The sequence below is a fragment of the Xenopus laevis genome, chromosome 8L (genome assembly GCF_017654675.1).
Source record: "Xenopus laevis strain J_2021 chromosome 8L, Xenopus_laevis_v10.1, whole genome shotgun sequence".
In the NCBI taxonomy this organism is placed as follows: domain Eukaryota; kingdom Metazoa; phylum Chordata; class Amphibia; order Anura; family Pipidae; genus Xenopus; species Xenopus laevis.
In genome coordinates, this window is record NC_054385.1 from 65,580,247 (window position 1) to 65,602,811 (window position 22,565).

The 22,565-nt window shown below is 36.8% G+C and overlaps 1 protein-coding gene across 1 annotated transcript; it reads left to right on the forward strand.

Annotated features, from left to right (window-relative positions):
- The first annotated feature begins 120 nt into the window (after positions 1-120).
- Positions 121-22,018, forward strand: c2.L (complement C2 L homeolog). Its single transcript, NM_001122694.1, is given in 18 exon segments — positions 121-199; positions 1,787-1,999; positions 2,591-2,773; positions 3,404-3,577; positions 5,757-5,843; positions 7,323-7,456; positions 9,330-9,471; positions 10,295-10,432; positions 14,875-14,964; positions 15,797-15,934; positions 16,274-16,365; positions 17,420-17,537; positions 18,095-18,242; positions 18,325-18,401; positions 19,521-19,624; positions 20,557-20,668; positions 20,918-20,973; positions 21,611-22,018. Coding segments are annotated over 18 exon segments (2,280 nt in total). The 5' UTR covers positions 121-123; the 3' UTR covers positions 21,809-22,018.
- Positions 22,019-22,565: the final 547 nt, after the last annotated feature.

A 22,565-nucleotide genomic window follows, 5' to 3' on the forward strand; every position in this document is an offset into this window, starting at 1 on the left:
TCTCTTTCACTTTCGTGTGTGCAAATAATGTCCCCCCCCTCTCTTTCTCCTCCTCCCTATTGACATATGTAGTATTAGGCAAGCTGAGTTTCATGATCAGTTTTGTGGAACATGTCTCACAAAATGGACAAAGGCTCGATAGAAGGAAGAAGACATCTTATACTAAGCACTTTCCTTCTGCCATTCATTTCATCACTAGGTATGTTTCTGTACATATGCTAGGGTGCAGCCATCTATATAATTTGTAATGTATCCGGGGGCCAAGTTAAAAAAGAAACAGAAGTAATTTGCTATGTTTTCTTCTCGCACTGTAGTCTTGTACTGCCTTTTTCTAGAATTCCAGAGTAACTGTATCTGAGAAAAATCTTTGTACACAAAGGCTCAAAGGGCTTGTTGTGGCTAGCACCTCATTCACAGTTATAATCAATAGACATAAGGCAACCTGAGCAAAGCCACATTGAGTACAATGTTTTAACACATCCAGATGTGTGTGTTTTAGGTGTTGGACCCATATAAGTAAACATTTTTCACTTTAAATGGAATATTTAAGTTACTGATTTTCTTTCGCAAGGTTTTACAGCCTATAATGTTCCTGCATACCTCCCAACACTTTGCATTAGAAAACTGGGACACCAGGTTTTACCCAGACATCAACCCCATGTGCTGGAAACCCAGTACACCTTCAAGAAAGCTCTACTTATTTATGGTCCATGTTTTGAGATTTAGCATTTTAATTGGGACATTTAGGAGAAATGCTGATCTATAACACACTGCTTCCGAGTGTTCACCAAAGGCAAGGGAGGCAATCTGTGCCCCTTGTTCCCCACAGACCACCTGACACAGAACTCAACTAGTGTGCCATTTATGCATATACACTTTTATTGTGCGCTGTGTTAATCTATAAATTAGTTAATCCCATCTACTGACAAAGAACATAGAAAATATATGTTCAGCCTGTACACAAGTCATTAGAAATGATAACCAGCACTTTCATGAAACCATCCTATATTTAAAGAAAATGTGGTAGTCTCTGACTTTACATTGTTTAATGCTTGCCTGATCCATTCTTCTAAAATGCTTACTGTACGTACACTAGAAATCTCAGATTGCAACAGTCAATGTTTGTCCTTAATAAATGTACAGAATAGCCTCCAGACTAAAGTGTGTGGTAATAATTAACTCTCTTCAATCCCTCACAGCCTCTTTTAGACCTTTGTTCTTTGTAGCAAGCACATAAAAAAGGCGGCCCAATCTTCCACGTGTGTGTAGCACCCACCCCCCAAACTTAAAGACTGTTTAGACACCAATACCATTGGGCTGAGCACTGATCCTGTATTAATAAAAATCAGGACTAGAATGGGACTGAAACTAGGCCCCTCAGAATAGAAATGAAAGCTATATTTGGTTTATTCATTACTGTTTTCGGATTCTGACTTGGAGCAGAAGTCGGTCATCTTCCAAATCTATTAAATCAGGTAGCTTCTGCTACATGGTTACAGGAGTCAGAACCAGCAGTACGCAGAGTATAAACAGTCAGGCAGATTATGTTTTCAACAGAAATTACAATTACAAATAATGTTAAAGCCATTGATAGTAAAAATAGTCTGGATTCTATGAACAGTAACCTGAACACAGTACTTTCAGTTTATGTTTTGAGAGACAGAGTAGAAAGGCAAATAATATTTAATTTTTTTTAAAAATTTATCTTGAGGTTAGCACCCCCATATAAACATTTAACTCTGTTGATGCTATTCTCATCTATAAAGTTATTCCTGCTTTTCTTCAGTTTTTCTTGCAGGTGCTGAGTGTCCCCCTGAGACTGGTTACAAAGGGGATGTATCCTTGACAAATGGGTATAATGAAGCCAGCATTGTTCACTTTCTTTGCCCCATAGGGCAGTATCCATGGCCTGCTAATAGTAGAATATGTGAGGCCACTGGAAAGTGGAGTGTTATGCGATCCAGCACAGGAAGGATATACAACTCAATATCATGCAAAAGTAAGACTTTCGCCCCACTTTGTTGAAGAAGGTAGACATATATATTTAGGATTATCTTGTATATCAGTTCTAGGTCGAGATGGAACTGGATTGGTATATCATTTAGAGCTAGTGAATAGGTGGCAAATAAAAGAGTTAAAAGCTGTTTGCAAGTGCAGAATGTGTGAAGAAACCATGAAGGCATAGAGCTTATGCCCAACACCATTATATGTATAGACCCTGCCTTCAGCTGGCAGGTGTGTATTTGAATGTTTTAGCATACATAGAATGAGTACTAGGCAAAGGAACCTGCTAATGCACGGTACATATGAATTCAGTGTTTGGCAGATTCAGTGCATATACTACTGTACTACTATTACTACTACTATACTACTACTATTCAGTGCATATACTATGGTACTATACAAACCAAAAGAGCAGCTGCAGCGGTGAAATGTACTTGCATTTGAACTGATTAATAATCAGTTATTTACTGTGGGATTTTTTATGTATTTAAAGGGATGAGTTAGCAGCACTGAAAATCTAATTAGATATTGAGATGACTGGTGGTAAATTTAGCAGTAGGCCTGATCCTATTTTAATCCCTTACAGAAATGCTTTGCCCTCAGCCCGTGGCATTTGAAAATGGTGAGTTTTACCCAAGGGGGCCCTACTTCGTTGGGGCAAATATAACTTTCAAATGTAATGATGGATACACCCTGCGGGGGTCTGTGGAAAGAACATGCAAAAGGAACGCCAGATGGAGTGGAGTGACTGCAGTTTGTGATGATGGAGGTGAGAAAAAAGTCAGATTTTCAGGCTAAACCCAGTGCAAACCACGAAAAGTTCAAATTTAGATTGATGCCTCTCCCATTGACTTATACATGACCTCGACAGGTCTGAAATGGCCGATTTTAAGGGTATAATAAATCTCTAAAAATGTGAGTTTTCTAGTTAATTTTTCGCAAATTTTAACATTTGGATTTTAATAAATAACCCCCTTAGTGTTAGTACAATCCTACAAGATTAGATTACCACTTTTTTATGGAGAGACTGGAGTATGCCATGGATATACCCCTGATCAGTTAGGAGGAAGCAACTACAGGACCAAACCACCATCTAAAAACGTATCTAAAAAGCAATGGTTTTAGAATGGAATAGAGTTCTCCGGTTCATTTCCCAGCAGTTTAAGGCAGAGAATCATTAATACAGAAAAAAATATGAAGTATTTTTTATCAGGCTGCCACTGGTCATTTATTTTAATGGAAACTGCCAGCCACTAGAATTGTACTGTTCTGGGAGGTGGCTGTATAAAACTTTAAAATTTTAACAAAGGTCTGTTTATTATATCTTACAGTTTTTCTTTTCTTTAACTTGTTTAAAAACATAACATTAAGCATTCGTATTATATCTATCTCCGAACAGCTGGTCATTGTCCCAACCCAGGTATACCTCCTGGTGCTATGAAGACTGGTGTGCGATATGACATGGACGACAGCATTAAATATGAGTGCTCCCGTGGGCTGTCACTGGTGGGGTCACCCAGTAGGACATGTCTGGAAAGCCGGAGATGGAGTGGGAGAGAAATAGACTGTCAATGTGAGTGCTGCTATTCCACATAATAATCCCCCAAAATGCCAAATTCTTATTCTTGCCATTTTTAAACCAAAATATGTGCCTGCCTTTCAAATAATGATAAGCAAAATACTATCAGACCAATAAATAAATAAAATATTACGTAATGAGGGGCCTGCCGACAAGGACAAGAAAGGGGAGTACTGTTGCTTTCAGGGTACATGTGCCAGTAAGGCTGTTTATTTGATATCAATATCCAGAGTAACTTTTTTTGGATATTGAATAAATCAGAGCAATTCAATTGAGAAATTGATTTGAAATATCCAGTCCCATGCACCTATATGGGTTCATTTACTAACTGGAAAGCAGGATTCAAAGTGCAAAAAGGGGCACAGTGAGCTATTTTTTTTGGTACTATACTCTGCCTTACTCCTTTCCGCTCCATTTAAGATCCCCATGATCTGTCACTTCCCCTATGAATATAGTGTTGCCTGTGTTCAGCAGCACTGTATTCATGAAGGGCAGGTTGGAGGCAAGTAGGCTTCTCCCCTACTGCCCCCACTACCCTATCCCCTAATTTGAACATCATTCAGATGCAGTGGCGGACACAAGCTGTTATGGGGCCTAAACTTGCCACCTGACATGTGGAAGAAATCGTGAGCAATTGATATTGTCTTGGAGAAGTTATTATCTAAAATTAGTTACTTTCTCTAAAAGATAGTCAGCAATTGTGAGTTATGAAGGTGAGGGATATGGTAATAGTGATCCCTTTTTATTGATTGAGCCTTCCTGTGCTCCTGAATGTGGGAGAAATGCATGAGTATTTCATGTGTTAGTAAGTCATGTATGTTGTAAACATGCTAATCTTTTGGAATGATAAACACTGACTAACTCAATTCTCACTAGATTGAAATCAGATGTATGCTCCTTAAAGGGATCCTGTCATGGGAAAACATGTTTTTTTAAAAACTCATCAGTTAATAGTGCTACTCCATCAGAATTCTGCACTGAAATCAATTTCTCAAAAGAGCAAACAGATTTTTTTATATTCAATTTTGAAATCTGACATGGGGCTAGACATTTTGTCAATTTCCCAGCTGCCCCTGGTCATGTGACTTGTGCCTGCACTTAAGAAGAGAAATGCTTTCTGGCAGGCTGCTGTTTTTCCTTCTCAATGTAACTGAATGTGTCTGAATGTGTTCCCATTGTTCTTTTGTTTGGCTGGGGGGGGGGAAGGAGGGGGTGATATCACTCCAACTTGCAGTACAGAGGTAAAGAGTGAAGTTTATCAGAGCACAAGTCACATGACTTGGGGCAGCTGGGAAATTGACAATATGTCTAGCCCCATGTCAGATTTCAAAATTGAATATAAAAAAATCTGTTTGCTCTTTTGAGAAATGGATTTCAGTGCAGAATTCTGCTGGAGCAGCACTATTAACTGATTCATTTTGAAAAAAAAAAATTTTCCATGACAGTATCCCTTTAGAACACTGATCTCCTACTTCTATTTATTCATCGACTCCAACTTACTTTCACTTCACCTCTTCTTTTTATTTATAATCCTCCACTCCCCACCTCATTTCTGCCTTAAACTCTTTCACTCTATACTACTACACATGTTTCATTGACTAATTTAACAAAACTCAACACCTCCTTCCTGTCCCATCTTTTCTTTTGACTTTTTTACCATAATCTGTCACACTTCTTTACTTTCATACAAAAACATAGTATTTGATAGCAAATTAGTACCATTTTGCCTATCCATTTAGTCTTTATTATGATAGTTAGATAGCCTTTCCTTCCAGCTCACATTTACTTTACACTATACTGTTGCCACCTATGCTCATGCTATTTTACAGTTACTTAAGGCAAAAGCCACCAGGTATGGGTATCAGTTCAAAATTGCACTGGCCTGCACTACCCTATATTAGCAGGTTAATGGATTCCTAACTGCTGTACACTGGTTAGGATGTCAGTCTAAATAAAGATATCAGATACATAAGGGCAATAAATATTTGTGTACTGCATCATGTCCAGTGCTTGGGCCCCTGATCTCTACCCTGGCAATGGTAAGATAGTCCCTTATTTATATCACTACATTTGCAATGAATGTTAAAGTCCCCATTTCCCTTTAGCTTTTGGCTAAATAACTTTTCATCCTTTTTGTCTCCCAGACCCATGCTCATTTGTTTTTCTCTCCCAGATGCATACTCATTTGATCTACCAGAAGATGTGCAGGAGCAGTTTAAAGCCTCGCTTTCAGGAATTCTGAACATTATGGAAAGACCAGGTAATATCTATTTGCAATACATACTGTATATTTATTGCCCATACAGTAAGAACCATTTGCATTGTTTCACACAATAAATTTCTACAATGACATATACTGGAAAAAACCTTATTGAAAAAAACCCAAGTATCCAGCATTCTGGATAAGAGATCCCATGCCTTTATATTCATCTTTCAATTTTTCTTCTTTTTAATATGTTTCCTATAGACTAGAGGCTAAAACTGCTTTTCTCTCAAGGCAAGGTTTACTAGGGATCTGTCAAGAGGAAAAATATTATTCAGTCTCTTAAGTCAGTTCCCTTTTATAAAAAAGAAATTACTTTATTTGCTTCAATTTTTAATAAACAATAGACAATGACTGACACTGCCTAAAGTGGCAAACTCTGTTATGCACAATAACCACAAAATCCAGTAAAGGAGGCTACAACACAAATCCATTTAGTTCTAGAATCCGTGGTATTTTTGTCCGAGATATAGGTTTCTGTTTACCTCTTCCTATCAGTAAGGCGAAGAACCAAATGATTGGTACAACAGAAATGTGTCCATGCCATGTATGGCCCACCATAACCATTTGTTTGCCCAACAAGTTTTTAATCTGCTGTGGTTCAGTTACTAAACCTTAGTGGGATGCAGCCTTCAAAGGAATCTTTTCCTAATCCGCAACTATGAATTAAACTGGCACTATTTTATGGATTATTACTAGCTGCTTTCAAAGTAAAACTCCCAAACTTGGCTGCCCTTTTATTAGACACCAGTGGAATCACCTGACTATAGGTGGGAAGGGTGGGAGCTACAACATGGAGCTGGTCACTGCTCCTGTATAACTATAACAAACAAGTGAAAGTTGTGCTCACTACTAATTTTTAAACACATTAGGCGGGGGTGCAATGAGGCTGTGACCACAAAATACATATAGTCAACTACAAGAGTCCTCTGCACTCAACCCATTATCAATATATTTAAGACAGAGACATTTTGTGCCAGTCCTACGCTCAATTTTCATCTGATTCATTAAGAATTTAAATCTTAGTCCCTTTGTAAAATGAATAATATATAATGTATAATGAAGCAGTAGAATTCTTAATGAATCAGATGAAAATTGAGCATAGGACTGGCCAGATATGGGATGACTTTGACGTAGTTGGCCAGCTTAAATATATTGCAATATATGGACAAACAATCCCTGTTTTGTTTAAAGGGTAAGGCATTTTTCAGTAGCAGTATGCACAAAATGTCTCTGTCTTAAATATATTGATAATGGGTTGAGTGCAGAGGACTCTTGTATTTGTCTATATGTATTTTGTGGTCACAGCCTCATTGTACCCCCGCCTAATGGGTTTAAAAATTAGTGGTGAGCACAACTTTCCCTTGTTTACTATTTTATGGATTGCCATTACAGTTGAATCTAGAAAAAGTATTATGTTATTCTAAATATAGGTTTGTTTATACTTGCCTATTTGCTAACTTTTATCTCTTACAGCTTCTTTCGGGCGAACAATAAAGATAACGAAAGATGGCATTCTAAATGTATATTTTCTACTTGACGCATCTCAAAGTGTTGGTCAAGCGAACTTTGATATATACAAAGCATGTTCAGAATATCTTGTAGATGAGGTCTGTCTTGCACAATATTTATAAATGTATTAATATATGTATTTAGTACTTTAATCCTATTCCAGTCTATTGATCCTATGGCTTTGGGGGCAAACTTAATAACCTCTGAAAATTTGCCAGCAACAGTTTTACTCACTTCGCAACACTCTGGCAGGCGTAGATTCACCAGGACAACACTAATTCACTAAAATCCGAAGTTGTGTCCAGGGCGCTGAACACTGGTGAAGTTGCGCTAGCATTACTGCGGCAAGCAAAGCAAAGTTGCGCTAGTGTTGCCTAATTTGCATATGGCGGGAAATTAGTGGGCATATATGTTGCAGCAAATACATTACATTACACAAGCCCAGGAAACCTTAATAAAATAAAATAGAGTTGTTATATTGCCCTACACATGAGCCCAGTTTATAGTTTATGTGCCATATGTTAGGAAATGTATTGGGGAAGCCAGGTACTCCAGAAAAAAATTATGATCTTTTGCAGTCTATCACCCTGAGAAATGAAAAGTCGCCAGCTTAGAAAAATTTTCAACTATTTTTTGAGGAAGTCCTATCTACTCTATTGCACTTTGCCTGGTCTGAGGTGGCGAAGGCAAGTCTGGCGCAATAGGTAACGCTCAGTAAAATCCACATCTTAGTGAATTTGCGTAGTTAGGTCAATTCGCCATAGCGCAACTTCGCCAGGCATAAGGGAGCTAAGTACTGCTAGAGTCTCTTTCGCTAGTGAAGTTACGCAATCGGCCGTTAGTAAATCAGCGGAGTAACAAAATGACGTCACGCTGGCGAATTTTTTTTAGCGTTAGTCACTCTGCCCTTTAGTAAATCTGCCCCTTGGTCTTTGTCTCTGCTCAATATAAAAGTAGGATGATTTACTTATAGTGTACAAACGTGCAACAATGCAGTAATTCAATACAACAATCAGGGTTTAGCTTTGAACAGTATTCGTTTTAAACAGTTTATTGCATGTAGAGTTATGAATAATTTATATATTGTTTGTTTTTGCTTCAAGAAATTGAAGTAGCTGAAGAGCATAAATGCCTAGATCTGGCTGAGCTGTTTTTCCGATTTCAGTTGTATTGTAGACTACCTGGTGTCCAATCTTCAGATTCTGAATTATTATCTGATTGTTTGGGCCATGTGCCCACATGACCACAACAATGATATTTGGTCATCGCCACAATATCCTTCAGTTTGGTACTGGGACAAAAATGCAAGTAAATGCAAATAGTGGCAGACATTCAATTGCAGAGTTTGTCTACTTCAACAAGGATTTAAATAATCATAATAACAATGTACTGGCGAATACATCATCTTCCAAAATGAAAGGTGGAACAATATACAACAATTCTACAATTCATTTCCAAATAAAGCTACCAGAAAACAAATAGCACAAGTCTTTGTCTACTGGAATTCCCCTTGACAAAGGCTTCTGCCGAAATGTTGGGGTGATTCTCATTTGCCCAAAAGTATCTGTTTCTTGTAGCTTTTTCCTATATGTGGTATGTATGTATGTATTATAATGCATTTATCGAAAAGTGTTTTTCTGTGTCATTTAATTGCACTGCTTTGATTATTAATTAAGAATAATATGTCAGATAAGCCACAGGTTGGGCAGTGTATGGCCACCCTAAGGTCCAAAGCTGTATGGTGTGCACAACTCAATGATGAGTTTTACACTTTTTACATAGCAAATTTGGTCATAAATAATTAAGCCTATCAGATAAAATACCCAATAAATTATGGAGAGGATGGAGCTGTAGTTCCCAAACAAGCACGTTAGCTTTTTATTGCTTTACAATATTCATACTGTACTAGATGGAATTTTGAGGTAATTGAGATAATCTTACTGTTTCAATATTCTCATGTACTCTTTTTAGCTTGCCTTGTTTGATATGACCATACAGTTTGGAATAATCTCCTATGCAACTGTCCCCAAAGTGGTCATACCAATTTATGATGAAGAGTCAGACAACAATGATCATGTGCTTACTTTGATTAGAAATGATCTTAAATACAGTGGTGAGTGTTACACTCTAAACAACTCTTATCTGTAGATAGACTTATTTTTTCCTACATTACTGGGGTTGATTTAAATGGATACTTGAAGATTTAAAAGGCATTATGTATGTACAGTGGAAAATGAAGTATATGATAGTACTCAGCCATAATCATACCCAGAAACTCAGGAAACTCATGGGGAAAAACACACAACTGTACACAGTGTAGGTCACACAAGCTGCAATCATCATGCACACCCAAGGGGGTAAAATAAGACAATGTTCTGCACAGAAATCTGCAAAATGTGATCTTTTGGACAATATAGTTTTGTAGCTGTCTATGCAACGATTCTGTGAGGGAAAAAAAAAACAAATGTTGGAGTGTGAGAATGTCGGTGATCATGTATAATAGTGAATCAAATGATTTGCTGGCTCACTTATAGGGGTATATTTATCAAAGAGTGAAGTTAGAGATCACCACAGTCCACTAGAGTGAAATACCGCGTCTCTCCATTAATTTCTATTGGATTTTTAAAGGCGTATTTATCAAATGGTGAACTTTCACTTTCACCCTTTGATAAATACGCCTTTAAAAATCCCATAGAAATGAATGCAGAGAGGCGGCATTTCACGCTAGCGGACTGTGGTGATCTCTAACTTTACTCTTTGATAAATATACCCCATTGTTGGCAATATATTTTAATGCATTGGTTAACTTATTTTGGGCTAATAGTATAGTGACTAATAGCGACTTATATTTTATAGCAGAGTGTAGATTTTTACTCAAAAAGTTTGTAAGACTCTAAACATCTACTGCATCTTCAATTGATCCCTCGCTATTTTAGACCACAAAGACAAGACGGGCACAAATACTAAAGCTGCTCTGGAAGAAATCTACAGTATGATGTCATCTCAAAAAGAAACATACAAGAATGAATCTGTGTGGAATTCTATTCATCATATCATTATACTGCTGACAGATGGTAAGAACTATAGTATTTTCAAATCTAGCTACAATTTGGCTATGCTAGGATTCTAGCTGTATCATTTTTCAAATTCACCCTAAGATAAAGAACTTTACAAAAAGATCATTGCCCATAAACCAAACCTCCAGGTACCACATCAAATTGAAAATACAGATTTAGAGGTAGCTGAACAACTGTTGGCTCAGTAGAGACAATTGGGCAGATTTACTAAAGGACGAATTGTCGCCAGCAACCGATTCGCACACATCGTGCCAGGTGCAAAAGAGGCAGCTGCCTAGGGCGCAACAGTTGGGGGCACTGGGCCTCTTCTGCCTTCTCCTAGACCAGACTCACCTGCTCACCAGACAACTTGCGATGGAGAACGGGAAAGTCGCTAGCTCTTTGCTCATTAGTAAATCTGCGCCACTGTCTCTAAAAATCTCTATTAGCTTTCATCAGTTTAGTGTAGGTTAGACAATGAATGCAAATTAAACATTATGGGTTAATGCAATGGTGCATTTCACACCTACGTATGTTGACACATGAACCCACATAGAAGAGTAGAATTTAGGATCGTTATGCACTTCAATAGTGCAAACAAAATATGACTGCCAGAAGCACTTTTATCTTGCTAATTAGAATATTGTGAGGCAACCTAATTGCATAGTGATGTGAAGATATCACCCAATAAGTATTTACAAGCTCAAAATGCATATCTGATGCTGCCTGGTATATTAAGGCTGCCCCAAGTTGTGATTATCCTTCTGAATGCACAAGGACTAAGATTCCAGTGTTTATTTCCTGAAGAAAATCCATTCACACTTTGAGGTATCCAGGAACCTCCAACAAGTGTAATCACGCCATAGCAACTGGATGACCAGATCATGATATAATTGTGTTGCATTGCTACAGTTGCTTTGTGATGTTGTCACTGCAGCTGTTATAATGTTTTGGCACCAGATTGTAGGTGTGTGATGCTAATGAGTTCCTGGATACTAGATATTGGACTGCATTTCAGGTTTATGATGTTGGCTTGTCACTGCCTCTTTCTTGCCAGCTGCTTGCCCTTGCCTTTGCTTGTCTGATTATGCGAATGTTTCCTTTGCTTCCAACACTCTCAAAGGGGTCTTCTTAAAAATATTAAATGGTAACTCCTCCTTCTTATTTTTAACTTATTTTTATATAACTTTCGGCTGGGTATCATGAGGTTGTTCCACACCCTGTCTAATTTATATAATCAGTGCATGTAGACTAAGAGCTATCTGTTGTTATGTCAGTTAATGGAAGGTGCTTCTACATTTAGTGGATCCAGCCAGAAAAAGGAACAGGGCGAGTGACAAAATAGAACATACTTAGGTAAAACCCCACATTTCTCACAACAATGTTCAGATATCCAAAAGACTTGTTCAGAGACTCAGGGGTATATTTATCAAAGATTGAATTTAGAGGTCGCCACAGTCCTCTAGAGTGAAAGACTGCCACTCTCCATTAATTTCTATGGGATTCTGAAAGGCATATTTATCAAAGGATGAACTTTCACTTTCACCGATTGATAAATACTCTTTTAAAAATCCAATAGAAATTAATGGAGAGGGCTGTGGTGATTTCTAACTTCACTCTTTAATAAATATACCCCTCAGAGTTTTCTTTTTTATTCCAGAACACAAATGACTGCTATAGCATCTCACATAATAGATGGATAGTGCTGGCACTGAACAAAGATAACAACAGAGCAATACAATGCCAAAGGCAGTTAAAGGGGTAGTTCACCTTTAAGTTAACTTTTAGTATGCTATAGAATGTCCTAGTCCAAGCAACTTTGCATATGGCTTTGCTTTGCATTGGAAAACGGCTAAACAAAAAGCCAAATAACTGAGCAACAATAAAAATAAAAAAAATAACTGTCTGCATCATACTTAAAGTTAATTTAAAGGTGAACTACCCCTTTAAAGGAGAAGGAAATGTTAAAACTAAGTAAGCTTATCAGAAAGGTCCACCTAAACATACCAGTAAACCCTCAAAGTTATGATGAGTCCTCTGTCAAAAGAAACACTGCATTTCTTTCCTTCTATTGTGTACACATTTTTCTGTATCAGACTTCCTGCCTTCAGCTTAAACCTCCTTGCACCGGGCGTGAGCATGCTCAGTTTGCTCCTCTCCCCCCCCACCTTCTCTGCTGTAATCTGAGCTCAGAGGTATAAGTGAGCAGGGAGAGACTCGGGCAGGAAGTGATGTCACACCAAGCTAATACTGCAGCTGCTATCCTAAACAAACAGAGAGCTTCTAGAGCTTTTATTCAGGTATGGTAAAACTTTCTACTGAATAAATATAGCATTCTAGATTGCACTATTGCAGCTAACCTATTGGCAATAAAATGCCTCCATAGCTTTTCTTCTCCTTTAAGGTAACTAGACAAAGAAATTACAGCATCTTTTCCAGATAAAGAAGTTTTAAACCTTGTGATATTTGCAGGATGCCAACATGGCCATTGTCAGCATGTATAAATGTAATGATTTTTTAAAATAAGATTTTCACTTTAGCAATAAGATGTTATTAAGAAGGTCTGAATAAATCTTGACTCATGCATCATTCTGTGTCAACTTTGGGTAGCTTCATGTTCAAACATATTACATAACTACTAATACAAAATTGTATTCTTCCTCGATGTGTGTACCATTAGCGTAAAATGTTTTTTTATATTAAAGTCTTTCAGTAGATTATATTCAAATGTATTTAGAAAACACTAGTATAAAGTTTTTCAGAGAAGCCATGTCCTAATTACATACAGAGTGTCAGTGTAAAGGATCACATATTATACTAATTTTTAGAAGTCAACAAAACCGAAAGTAATCCTCTTTCATTAGTAAACTCATCAGCATTTACGTCCAACCGAAAGGAAACAAAAGAGTTTGAACAGATGTGTGGGTCCATGTGTGCCTGTGTTATATATGTGCACCTGTGTCAGAATGTATGTGTGGGTCCATGTGTGTCTGTGTTATAATGTGTGTATCTATGTATGCAGTGTCTGACTGGGATGCCAGGGGCCCACCAGAAAACCTTAGACCGTGGGCCCACCAGAAAACCTTAGACCGTGGGCCCACTTTTCAAACTATTATTCCTCCTCTCCTCACTTAACCTCTTTATTCTCCGTGCTAGTCTTTTATATCTACTTACTTTATAATTCAATTATTAAGCATTTTTCCCCATTAAGAAATAGAGAATGACCATGAAATAGGCTAAATAGTTAGAAGTAAGAGGCCCACTGACACCTGGGCCCACTGGGAGTCTTCCTGGTATCCCGGTGGGCCAGTCCGACACTGAACAGATAATAATTCAGATTCCCATCTAGGCATACATTTGTTTTGTAAATCACTTTTCCATTTGGGGAGGACTTAGTTACCAAATATGAAATTCATGTTACACAACAGGGTCAGACTCATGTCTGTCAACAGCAAATGTTTATATAGGAGGCTGGGGAAACTATTCACATTCTTGTAATTAGTCTTGTTCACTGTGTGTACAGCTAGAGTAAATATTGCCAAATATATACAGTGAGTTGCGAAGTATTTCAAACCTTAACCAGGTCTCTCATTTTACTGAATAACAAATCACGTACTGAAATTTTGTTCAGTGATATTATGAGAAAGCATTGAAAATCAAAAATTCTTATATAATATGCATGATTTAAGTATTTACATTTTACTAGGGATGCACCAAATCCTGGATTTGGCCAAGATTCTGCCTTTTTCAGCAGGATTTGGATTCAGCCATATCCAAGTACTTGCCTGAATAGTGTAAGACTCCAAAAAAAATCAAATGACTTTTCATCACACAAACAAGGAAGTCAAAATGTATTTTATTTACTCCAGCATAGTTCTATTTCCCCCTCATTTCCCTAATTTGCATATGCAGATTTGGATTTGGTTCAGTATTCAGAATACCGGTATATACAAAGATACAAAGATACAAAATAGTAGATTCGGTGCATCCCTAAATTTCACCCTTGAATATATTTAAGAGCCATAGTTTTATGGGTATATTCCTGCTCTGCACACTGTTCAGAAATGATTTTGGAGACAAATGGGCAGAAGTGGCCGTCCCTAGCAAAATTAGTCAGAAATCCCATCCTCAGGGACAATTTACTAACAGGTATAGAGGACAATTCGCTAGCAAAAGAGAAAGTCACTAGCATAATATATGATCTCTATAACATCCATATATTTGCATCTCATAGTGGTTAATCTAAACCAATTGGGATTATTAAACAATCTTTTAAAAAGGCATTGAATAAGAAGGTGAAACATTTTCAAGATTACGGTAGCATCTCCAGGTTATTTAGCCTTACTTCTATCAAACCTAGTTTTAAATGTCTATGTATTATACCTGGCTTGATGCACAACTAAAATCTGTTTATTTTGATGATGGTAATTTGTTAATTTTTTCTATTCTCTCATCCATAGGGAAAGCAAATTTAGGTGGTCGTCCTGCACACACAATAAAACGTATTGAAGATTTCCTAGATATTAAACATAAAAGAGAAGATTATTTGGGTAAGGAAGCAAACCCCATTTAATTGTAGTGTGTCTATTGGGAAGATTTATCATGCTCCAATATATACATTTTGAAGTGGTAATGATGATTAATAAAAGTATCTGCCATTTCAGTTACTTTACACTCTGAAACAATTCATTCCAGCAAGTATACAAAGTTTTAGGATCCGTGATATTAATTACACTGCTGATTCACAATTCAGAGGAGTGTTAGAGCTCAGCACTGATGCTGTGCTCTCTAACAGACCATAGAGCAGAGTGGTATTCAGATGCTCAAAGCAACAGAACATAAGGAATATCAATGTGTTAAAATTTCTGCTACACAGGAAAAAATTGCTGTGAATTCTTTATCGAGCTTGACTCAATCTCAATCTCTGCCTCTGTGTGTTGTACTTGTTTCATAAACAAAAGACTTAAATTCTCATATTTTGACATCAGTGACAAGAGTGTAATTTACAAAGAAGATCTTGGGAAGCTGAGCCAGAAAAGTTTAGAGTGGACCAGACTTTTTACTGCATAGGAATACTGTATATTCAGAAGAATACAGCAGCAACATTAGCATCCCATAGATAAGACAAACATAGTGCTCCATTAGTTTCTTAACCATGTTTTCTTCATCTTATCATGCTCACTCATCCTCTCCAATAATAAAAACTCTCCTATTTGCTTCATGTATTTACTTTAGCCATCTTATTTTCCTCTATGGTTTTACCATTCGGTTTCCCCACATCAGTATATAATTTTTTTATATCTGTTTATATCTTCTCTTTTTGATGAACTCTCACACTTGTTACATTATTTAATTCTGTCCCTTTGTTTGTTTTTTTTCAAGATGTTTACACATTTGGAATTGGTCCAGAGGTAGACATGGCAGACTTAAGTGAAATGGCATCAAAGAAGGATGGTGAGACCCATGTGTTTCGAATGGAAAGTGCAAATGAAATGAAGACAGTGTTTCAGAAGATAGTTGGTATGCACCTTACCTCTTCTGAGTTCTATACTCCTCTCTCACACTCTTCTCATTTTAATTCATTTTTCTAGTTCAGCTGATTTGAGGATCCTCCTTTCCTGTTGCAGATTGTAGAATATATGGTGCTGACATGTAACTACCGAAATACCATCGCCATAGAGCTTACATTTCCAGTTTCTACATTCCCCATGGGAAGCATTCGTCATATAGAGCACATGTAGTCAACAGCTTCGTGATTACCTTCTAACTCACAGCAGATATGAATGTATTTATGAATTGTACATGGTGAAGTTGCAAATGAAGATGCAAATGAATGGTTATACTGTGTTCCCTTTATAGATATTAAGCACTATGGTGAAATGTGTGGACTTAATGATGAATCTCAAGAATCAGAGAGCAGCTTTCGTTTCCCATGGAATGTCTTGGTAAAAGTAGGTATTTAAAGCAGCAGGAAGACCATAGTCATGTTTTTTCCAGGTCGAGTAACCTCAAAAATAGAAATTACTTCTGACTGAGCAATGTTTTCTCTTCAGCATAAGATCTAATATTATTGTCTTATATTTGCTTATTTGCCTCTTGTGGTAGGAACTTTTTATATGTTGTGGAAAGACCAATGTCCTCTGGCCAGATGTCGATAGGGCAGGGTACGGTAAATCCGTCGGATCGCGGCTGCATCTGTTCGTTGATGCTGTCCTGCGGTCCAACCGCCCATATTGCCTCCATTCTGATCCGATCGTTAAAAGTACATTGTTAACCTGTCCAAAGAGTCTTCAAAAGCAAAATGCATGCAATTTAAAGGGGCTGTTCACCTTTAAATTAACTTTTAGTATAATGTAGAGAGTGATATTCTGAGACAATTTGCAATTGCTTTTGATTTTTTTTTTTATTTGTGGTTTTTAAGTTATTTAGCTTTATATTCAGCTCTCCAGTTTGCAGTTTCAGCAATCTGGTTGCTATTGTTCAAATTACCATAGCAACCATGTATTGATTTGAATAAGTGACTGGAATATGAATAGGAGAGGCCTGAATAGAAAGACGAGTAATATAAAGTAGCAGTAACAATGAATGTGTAGCCTCGCAGAGCATTTGTTTTTTAGATGGTCAGTCGGTGACTCCTATTTGAAAGCTGGAAAGAGTCAGAAGAAGAAGGCAAATAATAAAGAAACTATAAAAAAATTAATAATGAAGATCAATTGAAAAATTGCTTAGAATTGTTCATATTATAACATACTAAAAGTTAACTTAACGGTGAACCACCCCTTTAAAGAAATATATCATGCTTTCTGTAAATGGTGCAGAAATGTCAAAAGTGTAAAAGCGTAGAGTGCATTATATATAAACATATATAGGGTATTTTTTATTTTACCCACCCAAGGGAAGCAAAAGACAGCTTTGCATTTATTAGTGGTAAATGAATTGAAGGGTAAGCTCGAGTATCAGTTTAAAATTACACATTCAGGAACTAATCAACAATTTTCCCTGCAGTCTCGTAGGTCCGTGTCTGGCCCTTGTTTGGGGTCCCTAATATCTAAATCCTGGGTCCTCTCTGCTGCACATTGTTTCAAAGAAGGTGAACCATCAGATGCATATGACTTTGAAATTGGTAAGGGAACACATAATTCTAATATCATGAATGTGATGGGGGATAAGATATAGAGGTGGATAAGTGATGCCAATGCTGAGCCACCTCCAATTTCCCCATACAAATCTACATTTATACATTGTCTTTCTCTACCACATTTTCAAGTGTCCAAGGAACTATACCTCTAAATCATGCAGGTCTTTATAAAAATATATTGCATAATACAGCCCATATGTAATACTGCTTCATCTAAATAAATAATTTTCATAAATATATACATTTATAGTAGTAGGTGCTATTGGATAATCCTAAATAGAAAACTGACATTTTAAGTATTAAGGGCCATCCCCAGCTCATATGATTCACTGTGCTCTGACCTCTGTCTTATGCTCTCACATTTCTTCCTTATACAGTTAGAGCTGCATTTTTTCCTGCCCCTCACCTCTGAAGGAGCACACAAACCATCTCAAAATCGCGGCTCCAGAGAAAAGATGTATAACGTCAATATTGCTAAATCATAAACGCTGTAAAGCAGGTAGAAAAATTATTAATACAATATATTGTGATTTATCTTCTAGGGGGGCAAAACTACAAGGCTCAAAGAATTGAGATCCATAATTGTTACAATATTAGTAGAAAGAAATCGAAGAACGTCAATGAAGATTATGATTATGATGTGGCTTTGGTTCAACTAAAACAGAATGTGAAATTCTCAAAGGAGGCCAGGTAACTCTATGCATTAGGTGTACTTCTCACTCCCAGCCTTGCCTTGGTGTACCATTAACTTGTTAAATTGTTTTCTTATTAGACCAATTTGTATCCCATGTACTGAGCCAGCCAACAGAGCCATGAAAAAATTGAAAGGATCAACCTGCAAAGATCACAGTAAATATCTGTACATATGTCTCCATGGCTACTGCTGTTCTCTTGTTTATATTGATTCTGATATTTAATTCTGGGGTTTGGGGGCGGGATATATTTTACTACCTTTTTATATATTAACATGTACCGTTATTCCTCTATGATCAGTTTGTAGTCAAAAGCAATTCCCATAGCTCTTTTTTTTATGCCAAACCAAAATTATAATTGCCAAGGAGCTTTTTGCCTAATTTTTTGCCAAGGATTCGGGGATTCGTCCAAATCCCAAATAGTGGATTTGATGCATCCCTACTAGAATGATCGGTTGTTTGGCAACAGCTTGGCTAAACCCACTCCTTCATGATACAGGGAGACCTCTGTCAGCTCCATTCTTCACCAACACCCTTTAGGGAGCCAGGAACTTTCTATTGCTGAAACAGACAGTGAACCTACACACTTTGGAGTGAGAACAAGGCAACAGGGTACAGACAAGAATAAGGCTGTAGCATACTCAGGGTCAGGCAAGAGCTTAGAATAGGTGCCAATTCTTGTGGTCAAGGAACAGGCAAGGTCAAAACTTTACAAAATCACTAATACAAGGCATGGGCAGCATCTGAAATACAGAAGCCAGCTTGGACAAGTAAGCAATGCAGTTAGTGCAATGAGTTAAAGTGTTTACATTTGAAAACTAGGAAATGATGCCTGGCAGTTTAGTTGCAGCACCAAGACACGGGATGTTGTCATTGCTCTCAAATGCCTTGGTGCACATGTGCATAGGCAACCTGGGACAAGTTTAAAAGGCAAGAAGACTTGCCAGTCCCCTGGTATGCCTAATAAGTACTTGTGCAAAGTACTGTATAGTAATAATAGTGATAATAGTATACCACAAAGCATTTACATATTCAGGATCCTGGCCTGCAACAATGCTACTGGTAAACGAGAGAATGGGAAAAGAATACTTTTGGTAAAAGGTAAAAAAATAGAAAATCGAAATCAAGTAATGAATCTGGGAGAACTATTTTAAAAGTTGTGAAAGTGCTGTCCATTTAAATTCTTCCACATTAACTAATGTACAACTAGTACACATCTGCTTCCTGTAGCTCTGCCTCCTTCCTTTTTTTCACTCTCACCCACTCCTTTACTCAGGAGAGCAACTGATGGGAGTCAATGAAATCCCTGCAGGATATCTATCTAAGAATAAACAAAATGAGCTGATCGAACACAGAGTTTTTATAAAAACCAACAAGGATGTGAGTGATTTTTCCTATTCTATTCTGTAACTTTGGGTACTTGGTCATACCATTATGAAAATGCTTTCCCTGCAAACATGAATTGATTGGCCAATTATTATCAAGAAACCCAAAAAAAAATACTTTATACAGATACAGATTTACTAAGTGAATTTTCAAAGTACAAAAAGTTCGAATTTCGAAGTAATTTTTTGGATACTTCGACCATCAAATCGGATACTACGACTTTGAATTTACTCGTACGAATTTAAATCGTTCAACTATTCGACCATTCGATAATCGAAGTACTGTCTCTCAAAACTTCGACCTCCCAGAGCAATTTTCTAAGATTTTTATATTCGAACGAAAATTGTACGATCGTACGATAAAATCTTTCGTACAATGAATAAAATCGTCCGACTTTGAATGTCGGAGGATTCTATTCGAGTCCAGGCATGGTCACTGAATAATATAACTGAAATATCTGCTGTGCATTTATGTGCCAGTTTATCTGTAGAACATACCTTCCCACACCTAGATACTAACATACACAGCAATGCCTATAATTATTATGTATTATTTGTATTTTCTAAATGTTCTATCAAGTAACAACAAAATGCCCTATTAGTTTCATCCAAAACCATATATTTTCCAACACTAAACTTGTGAATACAATGATGGCTAGAAAAACCAAGACATGGGTATTCATTTGAATAACTAATTATATGGGGAAGTTTGTGCTACCAGAATCATGGTACAATATCATTTAAATACCCTATCCCATACCATCTCTATGGCACTTGTATCAGCTTAATGGCTTAGGTACCTTGGAGGTTCAGATAAATGTCTATCTGTATAAATTAAGCTGTTTTTCCCAAAAAACCATACCTCTAACTAGAATCCTGCAATCTCAATCAGACAAATTTATTAAAGCCCTCTGTCTCCATTTGTAGAGAGAAACCTGTGTGGCCGCTGTTCAAAAGTGGCCCAAGTTTGAACAAATCGATCCAGTTCTGATGGTTTCACCCCGACATTTATGTGTTGAGGGTAAAATGTCATGTAAAGGTAAGATTTTTTATTGTAACTGTGTAACTTAATTAAGATAAGTGATCAATCAAATGATTGATCAAAATATATTGCCATTGCATGTATTTTCCCTTCTCCCTATTATGTCTAATACTGGTGCCATGCTGCACATTTCTTTGCATATTGCAGTCAGTAAGAAAACATTGCATTATTTAACTTATTGTAAAATTGACTTGAAATAGTTTTTTTTCTTTTACTATGAAATCTTACAACTCTTATCTTCCATAGGTGAATCAGGTGGATCTCTGTTTGTTCATCTTAGGGGAAGGCGGCGCTTTTTTCAGGTAAGAAAGAATTGATGAGATACAAGTAATGGCACTGAGCTATGGCAGATTTTTTGTGTCTGAGCAATGATTACCATTTGTCTATTTGATGATCTGAAAATTTGTACGACAAAATTCCCTTTCCCTAAAAGAATTAAAATGATCAAAATTGCTAAAAGGCAACCCACATTATAAATTAATTGGTAAAAAAAATATTTTTGTAAGAACCACTGATTATGTAAAGTAGTACATACCTTGGCTAATTCAATACATTTTTTAACTGTTTTTGAAACACAGACTATGGTGTATATTTTTCAAATAGAGATCACCACAGTCCTTTTCCTATAGTGAAATTCTCCATTCTTTTCTATGGTATTTTTAAAAGAGTAATGATAAATGGGTGAAAGTTCATTCTTTGATAAATACACCTTTCAAAATCCAATAGAAATGGATGGAGAGTGGCAGAATTTCACTATAGAGGACTGTGGTGATCTCTAACTTCACTCTTTGATAAATATACCCCTTTGTGTCCAACGATCTGCTCTTTAGTAAACCAAGATGCTTTTTTTCCAGTTTGTTGTCTTTATACCATTTGCACTATTTATGGCCATTCTTGCTTTATATTCTACCAAAATTCTTTTTTCATTTTATTTCACAGGTTGGTGTGCTAAACTTTGGAATATTTAACCCCTGCAGTCGACCTGGACAACGTGAGCCTCCACCTCCTGGATCTGAACCCAGAGATTTTCACTTTGATGTCATACAGATTTTGCCCTGGATGCGCAAACACCTTGGGAATGAACTGGAGTTCTTGCCTGATATTCAAAAGCAAGATATACCAGCATGTCCTACTTGATAAAAAGTATTGACATCATTTTATTTTATACCTTTGTACCTGCATTAGTACGCATGTGCATGTAGTATACAGATTCAAGCTTTTTATATACACCAGCTTGTTGTTCCATTATGTTGTTACACTCAGCAAAATGACAGCTTTTTTGCTTCTTTTTCCCAGAAATACCCAACCTAAAACTACACAAATTAAAAAGTGAATGGTATGCTCTGTCAAGAGTGCCAACGTGTGGCTTTTCACAAGAGGTATACAATCTAAAATGTTTCAGTTAATGTCCTGGTTTCAAACATCTAGCACAAATTTTATGCATTTAAAAGTGTGGTTTCATTTCATCCTTAAGACAATACTTCTGGAAATACTCAGACATTCCTTTTAAAGATCCTATTATATTACACATTTCAAATCACAAGTTTAGGATGACAATTTTTTTCAAGAGAAAGATACTGACTGCTTAAAGTCTTCAAACCTTTGACCGACCTTAAGAATGACAAAAGTGACTATATTTAAAATTTTACATTTAAATGTTGTACAGTAGGTTGTCAGAATTTTTCTGGGGGAGTTTCAGGGTGGGTGCTGAATAATTGATCACAAATTATTTAAAATAATCACATTAACATGAAATCTTTCCTTTGAATAAGCTCCACGGTAATTATGTTGAGTTGTGAATTTCAGGATGACAGTCAAAGCATCTGAGGAGGGTTGATATGTTTGTCCTGTAGTGTTGCATGAAGGACAACCTTTATGCGATGTCCTTTAAAAA